At 29.9% G+C, this 15,574-nt stretch overlaps 1 protein-coding gene across 1 annotated transcript; it reads left to right on the top strand.

Moving 5' to 3' along the window:
* Positions 1-7,145: 7,145 nt before the first annotated feature.
* Positions 7,146-15,384, top strand: LOC117918224 (universal stress protein PHOS34). The gene is made up of 8 exons (XM_034834731.1): positions 7,146-7,385; positions 7,739-7,833; positions 8,356-8,477; positions 8,775-8,859; positions 13,802-14,009; positions 14,380-14,474; positions 14,761-14,882; positions 15,069-15,384. The coding sequence occupies exons 1-8, from the start codon at positions 7,205-7,207 to the stop codon at positions 15,154-15,156; spliced, it is 996 nt and encodes a 331-aa protein (XP_034690622.1). The 5' UTR covers positions 7,146-7,204; the 3' UTR covers positions 15,157-15,384.
* Positions 15,385-15,574: the final 190 nt, after the last annotated feature.

The raw sequence follows: 15,574 nt of genomic DNA, 5'->3' as shown, positions 1-15,574 counted from the left end.
TGATGTGTCACCATTGACGTGAAGATCCATGTGAATTATCAGCCAAACTTTCTCAACTTTTTGGGAATACTCATCTATGGTTTTAAAAAATTCACGTATTATATCTTTTTTTAAAAAAATTATTTGTCTAAATTTCAGCAAAATTATCAAAATTTTAAAAATTAAATTTCAATTTTAATCTAATAAGAAAACGTTATTTAGACGATTTATGATAATGACCTATAATTTAATGAATAAAATTCCTTTCATGCGGGAGGTGACGTGGGCTGGTTTGAAATTCTGGCACTTGCCAGGTGGACATTAATATCATCCCACGTCATCCGATAAGCTTCGATGAAAACAACGTGCCGTGTCGAGACTTGTGGCGGGAGTTAAAAGGGGAAGATCGTGGGAAACTCGCTCTCTTTCTGCTCAAAACTACCAAGATGCCACCTCAACACTGCAAACGGAGTAAGACAAAGAAGGGCAAGAACGTAATTTTGAGGTGCCGCACTAAAAAAAGTTGCTTGTCGTCTACGAAAGTGGCGTGAATGGCACTTTAGTTTTGAGGTTCCTTGGTGAATGGTTATTTAAGAGATTATTTGGAGTTTTTGCAAATTTTAACTTTTAGTGTTTAACTTTTTCTTTTCAATATACTGCGATGCAATGATTTTTGTATTGTCACTTGGATTCCATTCTCGTAATCTACTGTTGGTTGGATAGTTATTTTAAAAAGCGCTTTTAATATTTTTAATACTTAAAAAATTTTATCATTCAAATGTTAAAAACGTTTTTTAAAATCACTTTTAAACGCATTCTTAATTTTGATATCAAGATAAAATTTAAACAACCCAATTATACTCTAATTCGATTTAATATTTTTATAATATTTATAATATATATATAATAATATTTTTAAAATTTTAAAAATATCAAATTATATATATATATATATAAATCTATTTTTATATATTTTAAATATTTAACCCAATTAACCAAACAAATCCAATCAACGCAAATTTAATTTATACTTAAAAAAAATAAATTTATGTTGGACCTAGATGGAATACCTCGACTGAAAAATTGGGTTAAAGTGGATTTAACTTGATTGTTTTTTAATTCGGGTTAATATCCAACTCAATTACAATCCCCAATCTTATACTTTAAAGTTAAAGTTAATAAATCAAATATCTTTCACCCTAAATCCTAGACTTTCAAGTTAAAGTCTAATAAATCAAGTATTATTTTTATTAATATGGTAATGTATATGGAAGGATCTTTAAGTAATTTTATTTTTCACCTGGCAAATGAATTTTTATTTTAATTAAAATCTTACTTAATTTTAATATAGTAATTTCATAAATAGTTTATAGTAAGTAAAAATAATATATTACTTGATTTTATTTCATCAGCATTATGTTTTTTATCACAATCAGTTAAAGAAATGTAATAATGATTTTTATTTTTTTCTTTACGTTTTAATAAAAACTAGTTTTTATAAATAAATTAAATAGAGTTTATTTGGAATTTTAATTTTAGTATGTTAAATCATTAAAAATAAAATATTTTATTCTAAAGGAAATTCAAATTTAAAATAAATAAATTAAAAATCAAATTTTATTTAGTATAATTTCTAGAATAGCTAAAACAAATTTTTTCTTTATATGAAATAATTAATTAGAAAAAAGTTTGATTTAAAATAAGATATATTTTAGTATAAAATTATTTAATAATAAAAATATTAATTTAAAAAGGATAAATATGAAATAAAAAATTTATAAAATTTTAAAATTCACTTACTATACTTTACTATAATTACAATAAAAAGTAAGCACCACTATTTTTCACTTATAAGTAATTAACACTTTTATCAAAACACTCCCTGCATCAACAAAATTATTTTTCATATTTAAAATCCCCAAACATAATTTTATTCTTAAAAACAATTGACTATTTTTTTAAAAAATATATATATTTTTTAAAAAACATTATATAATAACAAATTTTGAGTTTTGAAAATTTATTTTATAAATTTTTTATATAAAATAAATATATTTTTATTAAAATTAAAATATTATAATTTTTTATAACTTATTTTATTAAAAAGTATTTATTATTATTATTATCATTATCATATATTAAAAATAGATAAAATAAAAAATTTAATTTAATTTAATTTTATATATAATCGAGGTGGGATGGGAGAAGGCAAGATGAGACGGCACAAGATAATACTTGAACCTACCCTACCCTTAACCCGTGCTAAACTCGCTTGTCCCATTAAGGTGTCAGTAAAAACTAACCCCATTACCATCCTAAGAACGACCTAAGAATGCCTACATATTTTTAGCCCAAATTTAAATTGATTTGGTCATTGAACAAACTCACACTCACCAATGGTCTCTAAGAGTGAATTTGATGATGACGGCACACTACAATGCTGATGCCAATACATTTGTCAAACAATTTTGTGAGCCCCCAAAAGCAAGTCAAATTGCAATTTGCTCCTCCCACATTCCTTTTTTTCTTCTTTGGTCTGTCCAATTGCCCATCTTTTAAGGTCAATATTTTGCTAATTTCAAAGTTTGTACCATATCCACATTACTACATTTGACCATATTACACTGCCATCTTTCCCTGTTAAATTGGTATGTGGCTCTGAAATATTTCAAAAGTACACACTCCATCTCTCCTTTCAAATACACCATCATTGGGAGGCAAGAAATTTTGCAATTCCATTTTTCTCATCATCACTTTTGAAAGGCTTGAATTGCAGCCACTCTAAGTGGAGTACCCACCATCACCATGCTTTGTCCATGTTTCAATGTAAAGCTTTTGAATTATTTCTTCAACTAATATAATAATATATTAAATCTTTTCCTTTCAGAGGGTTATTCAAACGGGGCTTTATGTTTTCTTTTTAATTATTAATAATTATATCACAAAATAATATAAAAAAATTAAATAAAAATCATATCCCAATTGGTTCTTTTATTATCCAGGTTGACCCCAATCAACTTCAAATTATTGCTAATTAAAATAATATTGAATAATTAGACTTGGCCTCATGATTCAAGACATACCTTCGAGTGCTGATTTTAACCTTAATGATTAAAATCACAAAATAAAATAAAAAATTAAATAAAATCATATCCCAATTATTATTATTATTATATATTTACTATCTAGACTAACTCCAATTCAAACTATTGCTCGTTAAAATCATATTGAACCATTAGACTTATTACCCTTATGATTAAAGACGTGCCTTCAAATGCTTTGTTCCATGCCATCAAAGCGGAAATATCATACAACATGGCTTCATGATTAATGGGTGATTTCTTTTGTTCTTTTAAGTCTTAAAAAATTTAGTAGTGTAGTTTAAAAGTTCGTTTGACTGTATTTATAATAATTTATCAACTCTCCTAAAAGTAATTATTATTAGAAAAGATGCATATATCATAACTGAAGAGAATTTATACATCATAGGATCATATGTAAACATTTAAGCATGTATTGAACGACAAAAATGAACCTGATACCTTGATTTATGTCATGGAAAGTTATTTCTTATTCCACTAGTATCCAAGAAGCTGCTCCAGGTCCGTGATGGTACGAGAATTAGGGTTCAATGAGCTCCTCCATTTCCTCCCAAAAAATTCAGTCCAAGTGTGTCTACGTGCAATGCGTGCTCTCCAATAAGAAAAAAGGAGACACCTTCCAGATGCATATATATATATATATATATATATATATATATATATATATATATATATATATACACATTACATACATTATTTGAACCACTTAACTTAATGAGTCAGTCAAGTGAATTAAGGTGAACTCATAAAAAATCACGTAACAATATATGTCTAGTCCCATTATGGACCATAATACAAAAATTAAAATAATACTGATTTATGGTATTATCACATTGATTATGTAAGTCCACACATAAAAAATTCCAACAATAACATTATAATACATTTATCCAAGCGTTCACGACATTCAAATGCAGGAGGAGGTGAACACAGTTAGCCAACTCCGATTCGCTAACAATCTCCCACCAGCAACACTCTTGGGATCAAGACACATGACTTCGACTCTAATACCACCTATAGGACCTTAGGCATTACCAATTTTCTTAAAAGCAATTGTTGTTAGGAAAAACGCATATCCTAACCTTATAATGGATTCATCAAAGCACCCGTGATATTTGAAGATAAGGGGAATTGATGGATGCGGTTATCTCAGATCTATCAATACAAGTGATTTTTTATATTTTTAAAAGTGTTTCTTAAATTTTATAAAACAAATCATTTTTTTTTTCAAAATTATTTTTCTTATGTTGAAAGTATTTAACACGTATTCTTAATTTATTCATTTAGTTTCAAAAATACTTTTTTCAAAAACTCAGAACAACTTGCAGTCTGAAAGTGAAAGTACATTTTTTTCCCTTTTTTTTATTTTAAAAAAAAAAGCATAAAAGCATTTTAATTTTGATATTATCATATGTATGAGTGAGTGCACTTTAGGTTGGCATTCCATGTAGATGGGGGGCACTGAATAAGCCAGTGGATTTGAGTGCCCACTGAATTAAGTTAGTGGATTGAACTGCCCACTGAAACATTTCCATCCATCGAAGCCCAGTATATTATTCATCCTCTTTTCCATGTATTATATACTTTCTCTTAACTTTATATATATATATATATATATATATATATATATATGGAGTTGCTATTGGCCACTGAATAAGTTTATATTTTGATTGCTTTATTGTTATTCACTTCTATTTGCATTTTATTTATTATTATTTTATTCATGTGATTGGAAGTGATTTATGTTTATAATATTTAATTAAATATTTTTTAATTTTTAATTTTGACATTCTAAATTATCTGTAATTGATTTTTTTTATTTAAAAAAATACCAACATGCCAAACAAATAAAAAATTATTCTAAAAAAAGAGTTTTTTCGAATTTATTCTAATAGCAAGTTGTAGTTTGCATTTTTAATTATTTTTTTATAGATTTCTTTTAAAGTAATTATAAAATAACAAATTAAAACTTTTGTATTACATTGTAAGTATATATCTGAATAAAATTATTTTTCATATTTGACTTTTCAAACAAAATTTTGTTGATTAAAATAATAGGCCATAATCTTCATTATCATCCTCTCTTTAAATACCGAAAAAGAATTAAACTCTATGTATTTATTTTTTTTATTTAACTAAAAATAACGATTATATCAAACTGAATAGATATTTGGTTTATTTTATTCAGGAAAAAAACAAACATCATTAATTTTATCTATTAAAACCTTTCCATTTTTCAAAATAAAAAAATTATTTAATATATAAAATATTTTTAAACTCTAAAAATAATGATTTTTTAGATTGTTAGGAATTTTAGGCTAATCCAACTTATGGTAATCAACCTAAAGGGGGGATGAATAGAGTGATGGTCTCTTTTCGTAAATTTAAACAAATGGATGCAAGAGACAATTATATGCAAGTATATAATAATCAATATATAGACAATTGCATATAAATTAAAGAGTAGGGAAGAGAGAATGCAAACATAAGAGTTTATAGTAGTTCGGCGCAACCCGGCCTACATCCACTCTCCTTTAGCTTCAATCCCAAGCTTGAGGTCCCACTAATCCAAGGCTTCTAAACTAAGCCTTCAAGCAATACAATTGGATTATGATTCCAATTCGCCCTCTTGGACTTTTGGCTCCAAGCACCCTTTACACTTCTCAAGAAATATCCCACTCTTGAACAACCCCTCAAGTGATACCCCACACTTGAGAAACTTCCTCTCAAATATTTACAAATGAATGATCTCTCAAAAATCATAACACAAGAACTTTAAGTTCAAATGATACAAAAAAAAATTAGGATTAAATGGTGCACTAAAGATATGCAAGTTTTGAAATAATGGTGCACTAAAAAATACTCTTCCAAGACTCAAATATAATCAAGAAAGATTTGGGAAGGTTAAGCTCTTGAAACAATGAAGATTGGAGCTTTTTTATAGAAGAAAAATGTCAACCTAGCCTTTGGGGGTTCGACCGGTTGAACTAGGGGTCAACCGGTTGACTAGCATTTAGCATTTAATGCTTGGCAGGTGACTGTTGGGCCTCAACCGGACCTCAATCGGTTGAGGTTTAACCTTGACCGGGAAAAGAAGACCACTGGGAGAGAGAGAAACTTTTTGGCCTCCCTCAACCAGTTGAACCGGTTAAGCCATTTTTTTGGCTCAACACCCAACCTTTTTCAACTTAAAACTTTTTAACACAAGTTTGAAAATCATTTAACACAAGGTTTTAGTTGAAAATATGAAATCATCTAATTCTTAAGATATTTAAAACAATATTACTCTTGGATGATTTTGGTGCATAAATAAAGAATGAAATGCATAAAAGTCCTAGTGCACCAACAACCTTACAAAGAGATCTTATGAAGTTTTGGTCTTGAAAAACTCTTCTCTTTGAGGTAGTCTTCTTCTTCATGATTTCTCCTTAGCTTGATTTGTCTTTGTGATTGCCACTTTAGAAATCGTCTTGCTTAATCACATTTTAAATATGATCATTAGTTCTAAACCTTATTTTGTTATCATCAAAATCAAGATTAACCAAACTTTAGTTTCACATAGGTTAATGGTAAAAGCTATGCTACATTTTTCATAATTTTATATCTTAATTTTAGTATAAATTATGTTACAAATATAAAAATATAAATTTTAATGTTTTGATAAAAATTTTCATGGCTTTCCCACATCATATTTTTCATATTTTAGGTGACGCTCTTCATTTAATGCACTAAAACATTCATGCTAGCCGTTTAGATGTTGAATACAAAAAATATATTTGAAAATAATTTCTGTTAATAATGTTCTAAATTATTATTTTTATTTTATTTACTAGACCTACAAAATAAATTATATTATCAAATTAAATTTATTTATTTGGATAATGTGTTGTTTGTGACACCGACCATCGACGTGGCCATCGACATTCCCGAGGCGGTTGACGGCTCGACTCTCCCACACGCTTCTAAAAGCTTCCAAGGAGAGCCAATCATTTTGCGATCATAAAACGACGACGTTTTTACGAAGGAACTTAATTATAAAGTTGTGATTATCGATTATCCAATCGATTTCCATTTCCATTTCCAGAAGAGCATCCAAATATCCAATAAATAGAAACGGTTATCCAATGGCGACGGAGGAGAAGTCGGTGATGGTTGTCGGGGTCGACGACAGTGAGCACAGCTTTTATGCTCTTCAGTGGACTCTCGATCACTTCTTTGCTCCTTTCCCTGGTACCGCTCCTTTCAAGCTGGTTATTGTTCACGCTAAACCCTCTCCCACCACCGCAATCGGACTCGCCGGACCTGGTAGTAACCTGATTCCGATCGTTTTTCTTTCTTGCCTTGTGGATTTTAAACGGTTTGATTTTGTAGGTTTTCAGTTGTTTGTTCGCTAGGGAGTACTGTTTGGTCTGAAATTTTGATTTCCTGCCTCCTAACTTAGTATTCTTGCCAATTTTGCTTTCAAAAGCGAGTTAACGCATCTCTTATTTGCTTGATTTGAAGTGGTGATATTGATGAGGTTCATAGTAGTTCTGTTTGTTTGCTCGGAAAGTTTGAAAGTGAAATTTTTCTGCTGAAAGTTGGAAGTTTTCTAATAACTTTGTGGTTAATTTGTCCTGGAGGAAGAAATTAACTGATTTAATTGTTTGCAGGACCTGGGGCCGCTGATGTTTTACCATATGTGGAGGCGGATTTGAAGAAGATAGCTGGTAGAGTTGTAGGAAAGGCTCACGAGATCTGCGCCAGCAAATCGGTAACTGCCATACATATCAATTTGATTGTGATTACAGCAAATATATATATATATATATATATATATATATATATATAGAGAGAGAGAGAGAGAGAGAGAGAAATCTCTACATGCGTATAAGCTTGAACTCATGTCTATATATTATGATTTAGGAAAAACAAATCTGCATAAGTACGTTATTTTTATTCAAAATCAAAATTTAAATCAAAGCACTTAAGATTCCGTTCGAGTGATTCAAGAGGTGTTTTTAGCCTCAAAGGTATTTGAGATGTTTTGAAAAATCATTTGAAGTGTTTTTTAAAAAAACATTTTATATGTGATTCTTTTTAACATATATATATATATAGAGAGAGAGAGAGAGAAAATGCCTTCATTTAAAGGAGTGTTAGACTAATCCTTAAACTAAAATTCCAATTAGGCCATGCGAATTTCTAAATTTGTTTAAAATATGTTATTGAACGTCTTTTTCATAAAGCAAATGCAGATCAGATTGCTTTTCTGAAGATTGTATTTCCAATGCAGGTTACGGATGTAATTTTAGAGGTGGTGGAAGGCGATCCTAGGAACGTTATGTGTGAGGCTGTGGAGAAACACCATGCGTCCATTTTGGTTGTGGGTAGTCATGGCTACGGTGCTATCAAAAGGTATTCACTCTCATCCTATTTTCCAAATTTCACACATAATCACGCATAAAAGCGTAGAATCGCTGTCTTTATTGTAACTATAGATTGTGAAACTGCCTATTTTTTCTGCCGTCATGACATTTTTCATGTTATTTTGTTTTATTCATGCTAGGTTATATCGAAATTAACCATAAAGAATCTTTTAGTGTAGTATACAGCTTTGATCTGACAACAAACTGAATGATTTCAAGAAATTTTATTATTATTTTTTAAAAAAAATTGTTTATTTCTGATGGTGGGGGCCAACTTCTGTTGCAGGGCGGTTCTAGGGAGTGTAAGTGACTACTGTGCCCACCATGCTCACTGCACTGTGATGATTGTGAAGAAGCCTAAAATTAAACACTAAGGCTGCTACTTCTAAATAAGTGAATAAATATAGCAGTTGTACCAAACAGGTTAGCTCAGCGCACCATTGTTCCATCTGCATCTTGTGTCTATGTTTATTAATTGTTATGGCAAATGCTACACATGTGGCCAATTGCCCTGGTGCATCTTTGTTTCCAGTAAATTCTTCATTTCTGATTAAGGAGTGCTGTGTTGTTATTTCTTTTCTGCTTTATTTGATCAAGTTTATTCAAACCTAATGATCATAAATATTCTTCACCCTTTTTTATTAGTGTTTCTTTTGGACTGTAATTGCTGGGATTGAATGAACTTAATCTCTAGCGTCCATAGCATACCCTTATTTAAAATCTTGGAAACCCTTGCATTCCCCGGAAACTTCACGATTGTGACAAAAAAAGAAGTCATAATCAGATCTCATCTTAGAAAAAAAGAAAAAAAAAAAAGGAGAGAGAGATAGAGAGAGAGAAAGGACTTATTTAAAATTATTTTTAAAAACAATTCTATGATATTTTCTAAAACAAGTGTGTTTAACTTGGAATATTTTCAACCTGTTCATTTTCAAATATTTCTTAAAAAATAATATTTATTCATCTTATTTTTAAGTGTTTTCCATAATTTTATATTGCTTTTAAGAGCAATACAAAAATTGTTTTTAAACATCACGGAAAAAATAACTAAAATTTAAAAACACCTTATTGAACAAATTCTTAAAAAATTATTTATTGTAAAAAAAAAAAATTATCCAACATGTTTTTGAGCTTGAATAATAGTTTTTTTGCATTTTAGAAAAAAAAAATTATTTTTAAAAATTAGTTCACCGAAGAAGCTATTAAGAAAGAAATGAGGAAAACAATGGATATAGTTTACATTTTGCGAAAAAAGAAAAAAGGCACAGACCCAAAGAATATGGTATGAAGACCCAAACAACGGATATAATTATTTTTTTAATTTATTTAATAATTATTTACAAAAAAAAAAAATCGTTTTGGAAAAAACAAAAGAAAGATGACTTGAAATTAAATTAATTTAAAAATTAACACAATAACAAAATTATTTATTTTAAAATTTTAAAAAATAAATTGATTATAAATTTGTTTTTTCTTTTCTAAACTTAATTTTCGCATAAAATTGATAATAGTTTTTTTCTTTTTTAAAAACAAACAAAAAGTAAGAGATAAAATTTAAAACTTAAAATATTTATTATTCATCTTATACGTAAAAAAAAATTAAACTAAATTAGTTTAATTTATAGTCATAATTAATTAAATTAATTTAAATATAAAATTAAAAATAAAGACCAAAATATTTTTTAAATCAATATCTAATTTAAAATAAAATAACATTTTTTTCATATCAAATTCTAAACATAATTTATACTTTTATAAATATTATTATTGAAAAATAATATATTCCAACAATTATAATTATTTTTATATATTAAATTTAGTAGATAAAAGTAATTAATTTTATAATACATGTTTTTTAATTTTTTAGGATGAGTAGAAAATGAATAGAAAGAAGAACACTTCGATATGAAAATTAATGAAGACTTTGAAGAAATCTCCCCGTTAAATCTAGAGGAGTCACAATGGTCTCGCTTAAAACTCGGATAACTTTGATAGAGTTTCTAAAAAGTGCATAGACTTTCAAAGAGGTTTTTTTTATATTCACAATAAAAACTTAATGCACAATTGAATTTGAAATCTAAAATTTCATTCAAAACAGTTAAACTTTACAAGAACTTTAAAAGAAATAAAACTTACAATCTTTGAAGCAAGCTTTACAACATAACTTTGAGCTTTCTCAATACAAGGTTATCTCTCAGAGGGAAATCTCACTTTTCTCTCACTAAAATTCTCTCTAAAACTTGTGATGTCTTACCAAGAGAAGTGGAGTCTTTTTATAGACTTTCTGAACAGATTTGAAGTGTCTTTGAATTTAAAAGGTGGTTTTGAAGCCCACCGTTTTAGTCCACCGAATTGGAGAGCGGTTTTAGTGACTCATCAGTTTCACACCCACTGATTTGATCCATGGTTTTGAAGAGCGGTTTGAACTGTGGATTTGAATGGTTTATGAACATGTCACTTTCATTAACCCATGTGATCCATTCCGGATTTAAAAAAATTTGAAACCCGCAAACAATTAACATAATTGGAAGCACCTGAGATCCGCAAGCAGTTAAGACTTCGTGCTTTGAGTTCTTTGAGGAGGCGAAGATCCTTTGAAAAACCGGGACGCAAGTAACCATGCCTCCGGTAACATCATCATATGTTGGATCACGAACAGAGCATTTGACCGGTAATCCGAGTTGTCGTTTTTTAAGAATTTGAAGACTAAGTTTGAAGAGGTCTTGGATGCATTAACCCAAGGGTGTGTATGGGAGTCCATAGCACATGTCTTCGTTGACATCCCCTAAGAAAGCAAAGGATGCAGTATCATCATCAAAACTAGAGTCAGAAAACTGAGACAAAGTTTCTGAAGCTTTTTCCTTTAAAAGTTTGAGATGCTTCTTATACTCCTTATTAAAAGGAAAAAAAGTTTGTGACAAAATAATAGCATCAGAAGGGACTGACATTGAAACCTTTAAATAAGAAGGTTTTGAAGGAAAATTCTTTGAAGATATCCACTGACGGATATTAGGAATCTATTATGAATTTGAAGGGACAAAGTTTGTCCACCATTTGACTTTGAATTCCCTTGTCAAATGCGTGGGAAAAAAATATACTTTGGAACAAGAAGTCGTAACCAAGTGACAACCATGTTCATAAAAGTAGTTATATCCATCAAGAATTTGAGGACATAAAATATCTTTAATGACGCCAAAAAATAGCCACCATTCTTGGAACCAATTTGATTTTTGATTTTGAACATCCTTTTGAAAAATTTCTTTTGCACTTTTGCAATCAACACGAAGAAGAAATTTTTTATTGAAAACATCTTCTTGAAATTTTTGAATGCATAAAACAATTGCTAAGATTTCTTTTTTGATGGTTGAATAATTTTCTTGGGGTCCACTCCATATTCCAGAATGAAATCGTACAATGGAGATTTGATTTTGAAATATTTGTTTGAGTATACCGCCATATCCTATATATGAGGCATCTGTGTCTATAATAGGAAAGGCTTCTGGGTTAAGAATACCTAAACAAGGAAGACTCTTAACCTGTTTTTTGACCAATTTGACTATGTTTCTGTGTTTTTATGTCCAAGGCTTTGGATTTTGTCTAAGCCTAGCAAACAAAGGTTTAATAGTGATTCTAAGGTTAGGATAGAAGTCTGACACATAGTTTAAGCTTCCTAAAAACCTTTGAAGTTGAGTTTTATCCTTAATTTCATCGGGAAATTTGCTAGAAAACTCTATTGACCTTTGAATAGGTTTGATAGTACCTTGGTAGATTTCAAATCCTAGGAATCTAATCCTAGTTTGAGATAGTTTAATCTTAGGCGCAGAGACAACTAAGCCATTTTCCCTAACAATTTTTTGAAAAATTTCTAAGTGTTTGAAGTGATGTTCAATAGAATTTGAAAATATAAAAACATCATCAATGTATACTAAGGAGAAGTTAGTATAAGGATTGAAAATGCCATTCATTATATTTTGAAATTCTGAAGGAGCATTCTTCAAGCCAAAGGGCATCACATTCCATTCATAATGCCCAAATGGAACAGTGAAAGCAGTTTTATACTTATCTTTTTCATGAAATTGAATTTGCCAAAATCCCGACTTCATATCAAATTTTGATAAAATTGAAGTATTATGAAGGAGTCCTATAACGTCTCTTTTGTTAGGTATAGGATACCTTATCCATTTGAGAACCTTATTTAAAGGCTTGTAGTTAATAACAAGTTTTGGAGCACCTCTTTCAATTTCAGAGGGTTTTTTAACATAGAAAGCAACACAACTCTAAGGAGATTGACTCTTTCTAATTAGATTTTTGTCTAATAAATCTTTTATTTCTTCTTTACAATACTCAAGTAATTGAGCGTTCATTTAAATTGATCTTGCTTTAGTAGGGATTTGACTTTCATCAAATACATCAATATAGGGCAAGGAGATTTTATGTTTCTTTCTATTCCAAAGAGCATTGGGAATAGAAGAACATAAATCCTTTTCAATTTGATTTTTAATCTTCTCCACTCTTGTTTGAATATCTTTTTGTAAAAAGGTTTTCTTCTATTCTTTTGTAATGTATTTCTTTTCCTAAAAATTTGATTTGTTGTTTTTTCTTTTGAATTAAATTTACTTAATTATCCAAAATATTCAATTCTTTTATCATTGGAGGACTATTAAATTCGAAGCAAATTTCTTGTTGGTCCAAAACAATTTTACTTCCTTCTTCGTCTACTCTAAAAGGGTAGAGGACAGAAAGGAAGGGGGGTCTTAAAATTATTTCTTTGTTCACGTCTTTTACAAGTAAAATACATTATTAATATATATTATTAGTTAAAATATTATTAAAAATAAGAAAAATGAAAACAAAAATATTTTAGGAAATCTTTTGTTGAAGAGACAAATTTTTCCATGAATTTTTTTGTTTTTCCTTGAGAAATGGTTTCTTCCACTTCCTTCATCTTATGAAATCGTTTGTTTCTTATGTATAATTTTTTTTTTTTGGATAAAAAATAAATCATCCTCTCAAAACACAATTTATAGTCTTCTAAAAAGTAGAATAGATTGAATTGTTTTTTTATAAATAAGTTTACACTTATCAAAAATCCTATTCCTGAGGCGGTTGACGACACCTTTCTCAAAGCATCTAAGGAGAACCAATCATTGTGTGATCATAACACGCCGCCTTTATTACTAAAGGCCTTAATAATTATAAAGTGATGGTTATTGATTATTCCTTCAATTTCCATTTCCAGAAGAGCATCCTATAAATAGGAACGGTTACCCTCTGCTTGAGCATTGCAACTCTCTCTCTAGAAGTCTCTGATTGTACACTGAAAAACGAATTGGAGCTCCAATGGCGACGGCGGAGAAGTCGGTGATGGTCGTCGGGATCGACGACAGCGAACACAGCTTGTATGCCTTTGAGTGGACTCTCGATCACTTCTTTGCTCCTTTCCCTGGTACCGCTCCTTTCAAGCTCGTTATTGTTCACGCTAAACCCTCTCCCACCGCCGCAATCGGATTCGGCGGACCTGGTAATAACCTGATTCAGATCCATTTCCTTTATTGCCTTACGGATTTTAGGCGGTTTTATTTTGTGAAATTTTCAGTTGTGTGTTCGTTAGGGAGTGTACTGTTTGTTCTGAATTTTGATTTCCTGCCTCTTAACTTAGTATTCTTGCGAATTTTACTCTCAAAAGCGAGTTAACGCATCTCGTATTTGCTTTATTTGAAGCGGTGATATTGATGGTTAGGTTCATGGTAGTTCTGTTTGTTTGCTCGGAAAGTTTTGAAAGTGAAAATTTTTCCGAGAAAAATTTTTCTGTTGAAAGTCGAAGTTTTCTAATAACTTTGCGGTTAATTTGTCCTGGAGAAAGAAGTGAACTGATATTTAATTGTTTGCAGGAGCTATTGATGTTTTACCATATGTGGAGGCGGATTTGAAGAAGACAGCTGATAGAGTTGTAGAAAAGGCTCGCCAGGTCTGCTCCAGCAAATCGGTAACTGCCATATATCAATCAAAAAAAAATCTTTACAAGCTTGAACCATTATTCCTTCAGTATTGACCTGTGTATATATGTTCGAAGAATAATATTTAGGAAAAACAAATCTGCATAAGTATGAGATTTTTATTCAAAAACAAAATTTCAATGGAAGCATTTAATCAGAAATTACAATTACGCCACACGAATTTCTAAATTAGTTTAAAATATGTTATTGAACGTCTTTTTCATAAAGCATGATGCAGATCAGATTGCTTTTCTGAATATCGTAATTCCGATGCAGGTTACGGATGTAACAGTAGAGGTGGTGGAAGGCGATGCCAGGAACGTTATGTGTGAGGCTGTGGAGAAACACCATGCATCTATCTTGGTTGTGGGTAGTCATGGCTACGGTGCTATCAAAAGGTATTCACTCTCATCCTGTTTTCCAAATTTCACACATAAATCATGCATAAAAGCGTAGAATCGCAGTCTTTTAGTGTAGGATATGGCTTTGATCTGACATCAAACTGAATGATTTCAAGAAATTTTATTATTATTATTTTTTAAATTTTATTTATTTCTGATGGTGGGCTCCAACTTGTGTTGCAGGGCGGTTCTAGGGAGTGTAAGTGACTACTGTGCTCACCATGCTCACTGCACTGTGATGATTGTGAAGAAGCCTAAAACTAAACACTAAGGTTGCTAATTCTAAATAAGTGAATAAATATAGCAGTTGTACCAAACAAGTTAGCTCGTACACTGTTGTTACATCTGCATCTTGTGTCTTATGTGTATTAATTTGTCCTTGTGCAACTTTGTTTCCAGTAAATGCTTCATTTCTGATGAAGTGCTGTTTTGTTATTTCTTTTCTGCTTTATTTGATCAAGTTTATTCAAATCTAATGATCATAAATATTCTTCACCCTTTTTTATTAGTGTTTCTTTTGGACTGTAATTGCTGGGATTGAATGAACTTAATCTCTAGCATCTAGCGTACCCTTGTTTAAAGTCTTGGAAACCTTTGCATTCTCAAGAAACTTCATGATTGTGACAAAAAAAAAAAGTCGAAATCAGATCTTATCTTAAAAATAAATAAATAAATAAATTAGGACCTAT

The sequence above is a fragment of the Vitis riparia genome, chromosome 7, assembly GCF_004353265.1.
Source record: "Vitis riparia cultivar Riparia Gloire de Montpellier isolate 1030 chromosome 7, EGFV_Vit.rip_1.0, whole genome shotgun sequence".
NCBI classification, from domain to species: domain Eukaryota; kingdom Viridiplantae; phylum Streptophyta; class Magnoliopsida; order Vitales; family Vitaceae; genus Vitis; species Vitis riparia.
The sequence above is the reverse complement of the archived record's forward strand: the minus strand, read 5'-3'. Positions and strand labels throughout refer to the sequence as shown.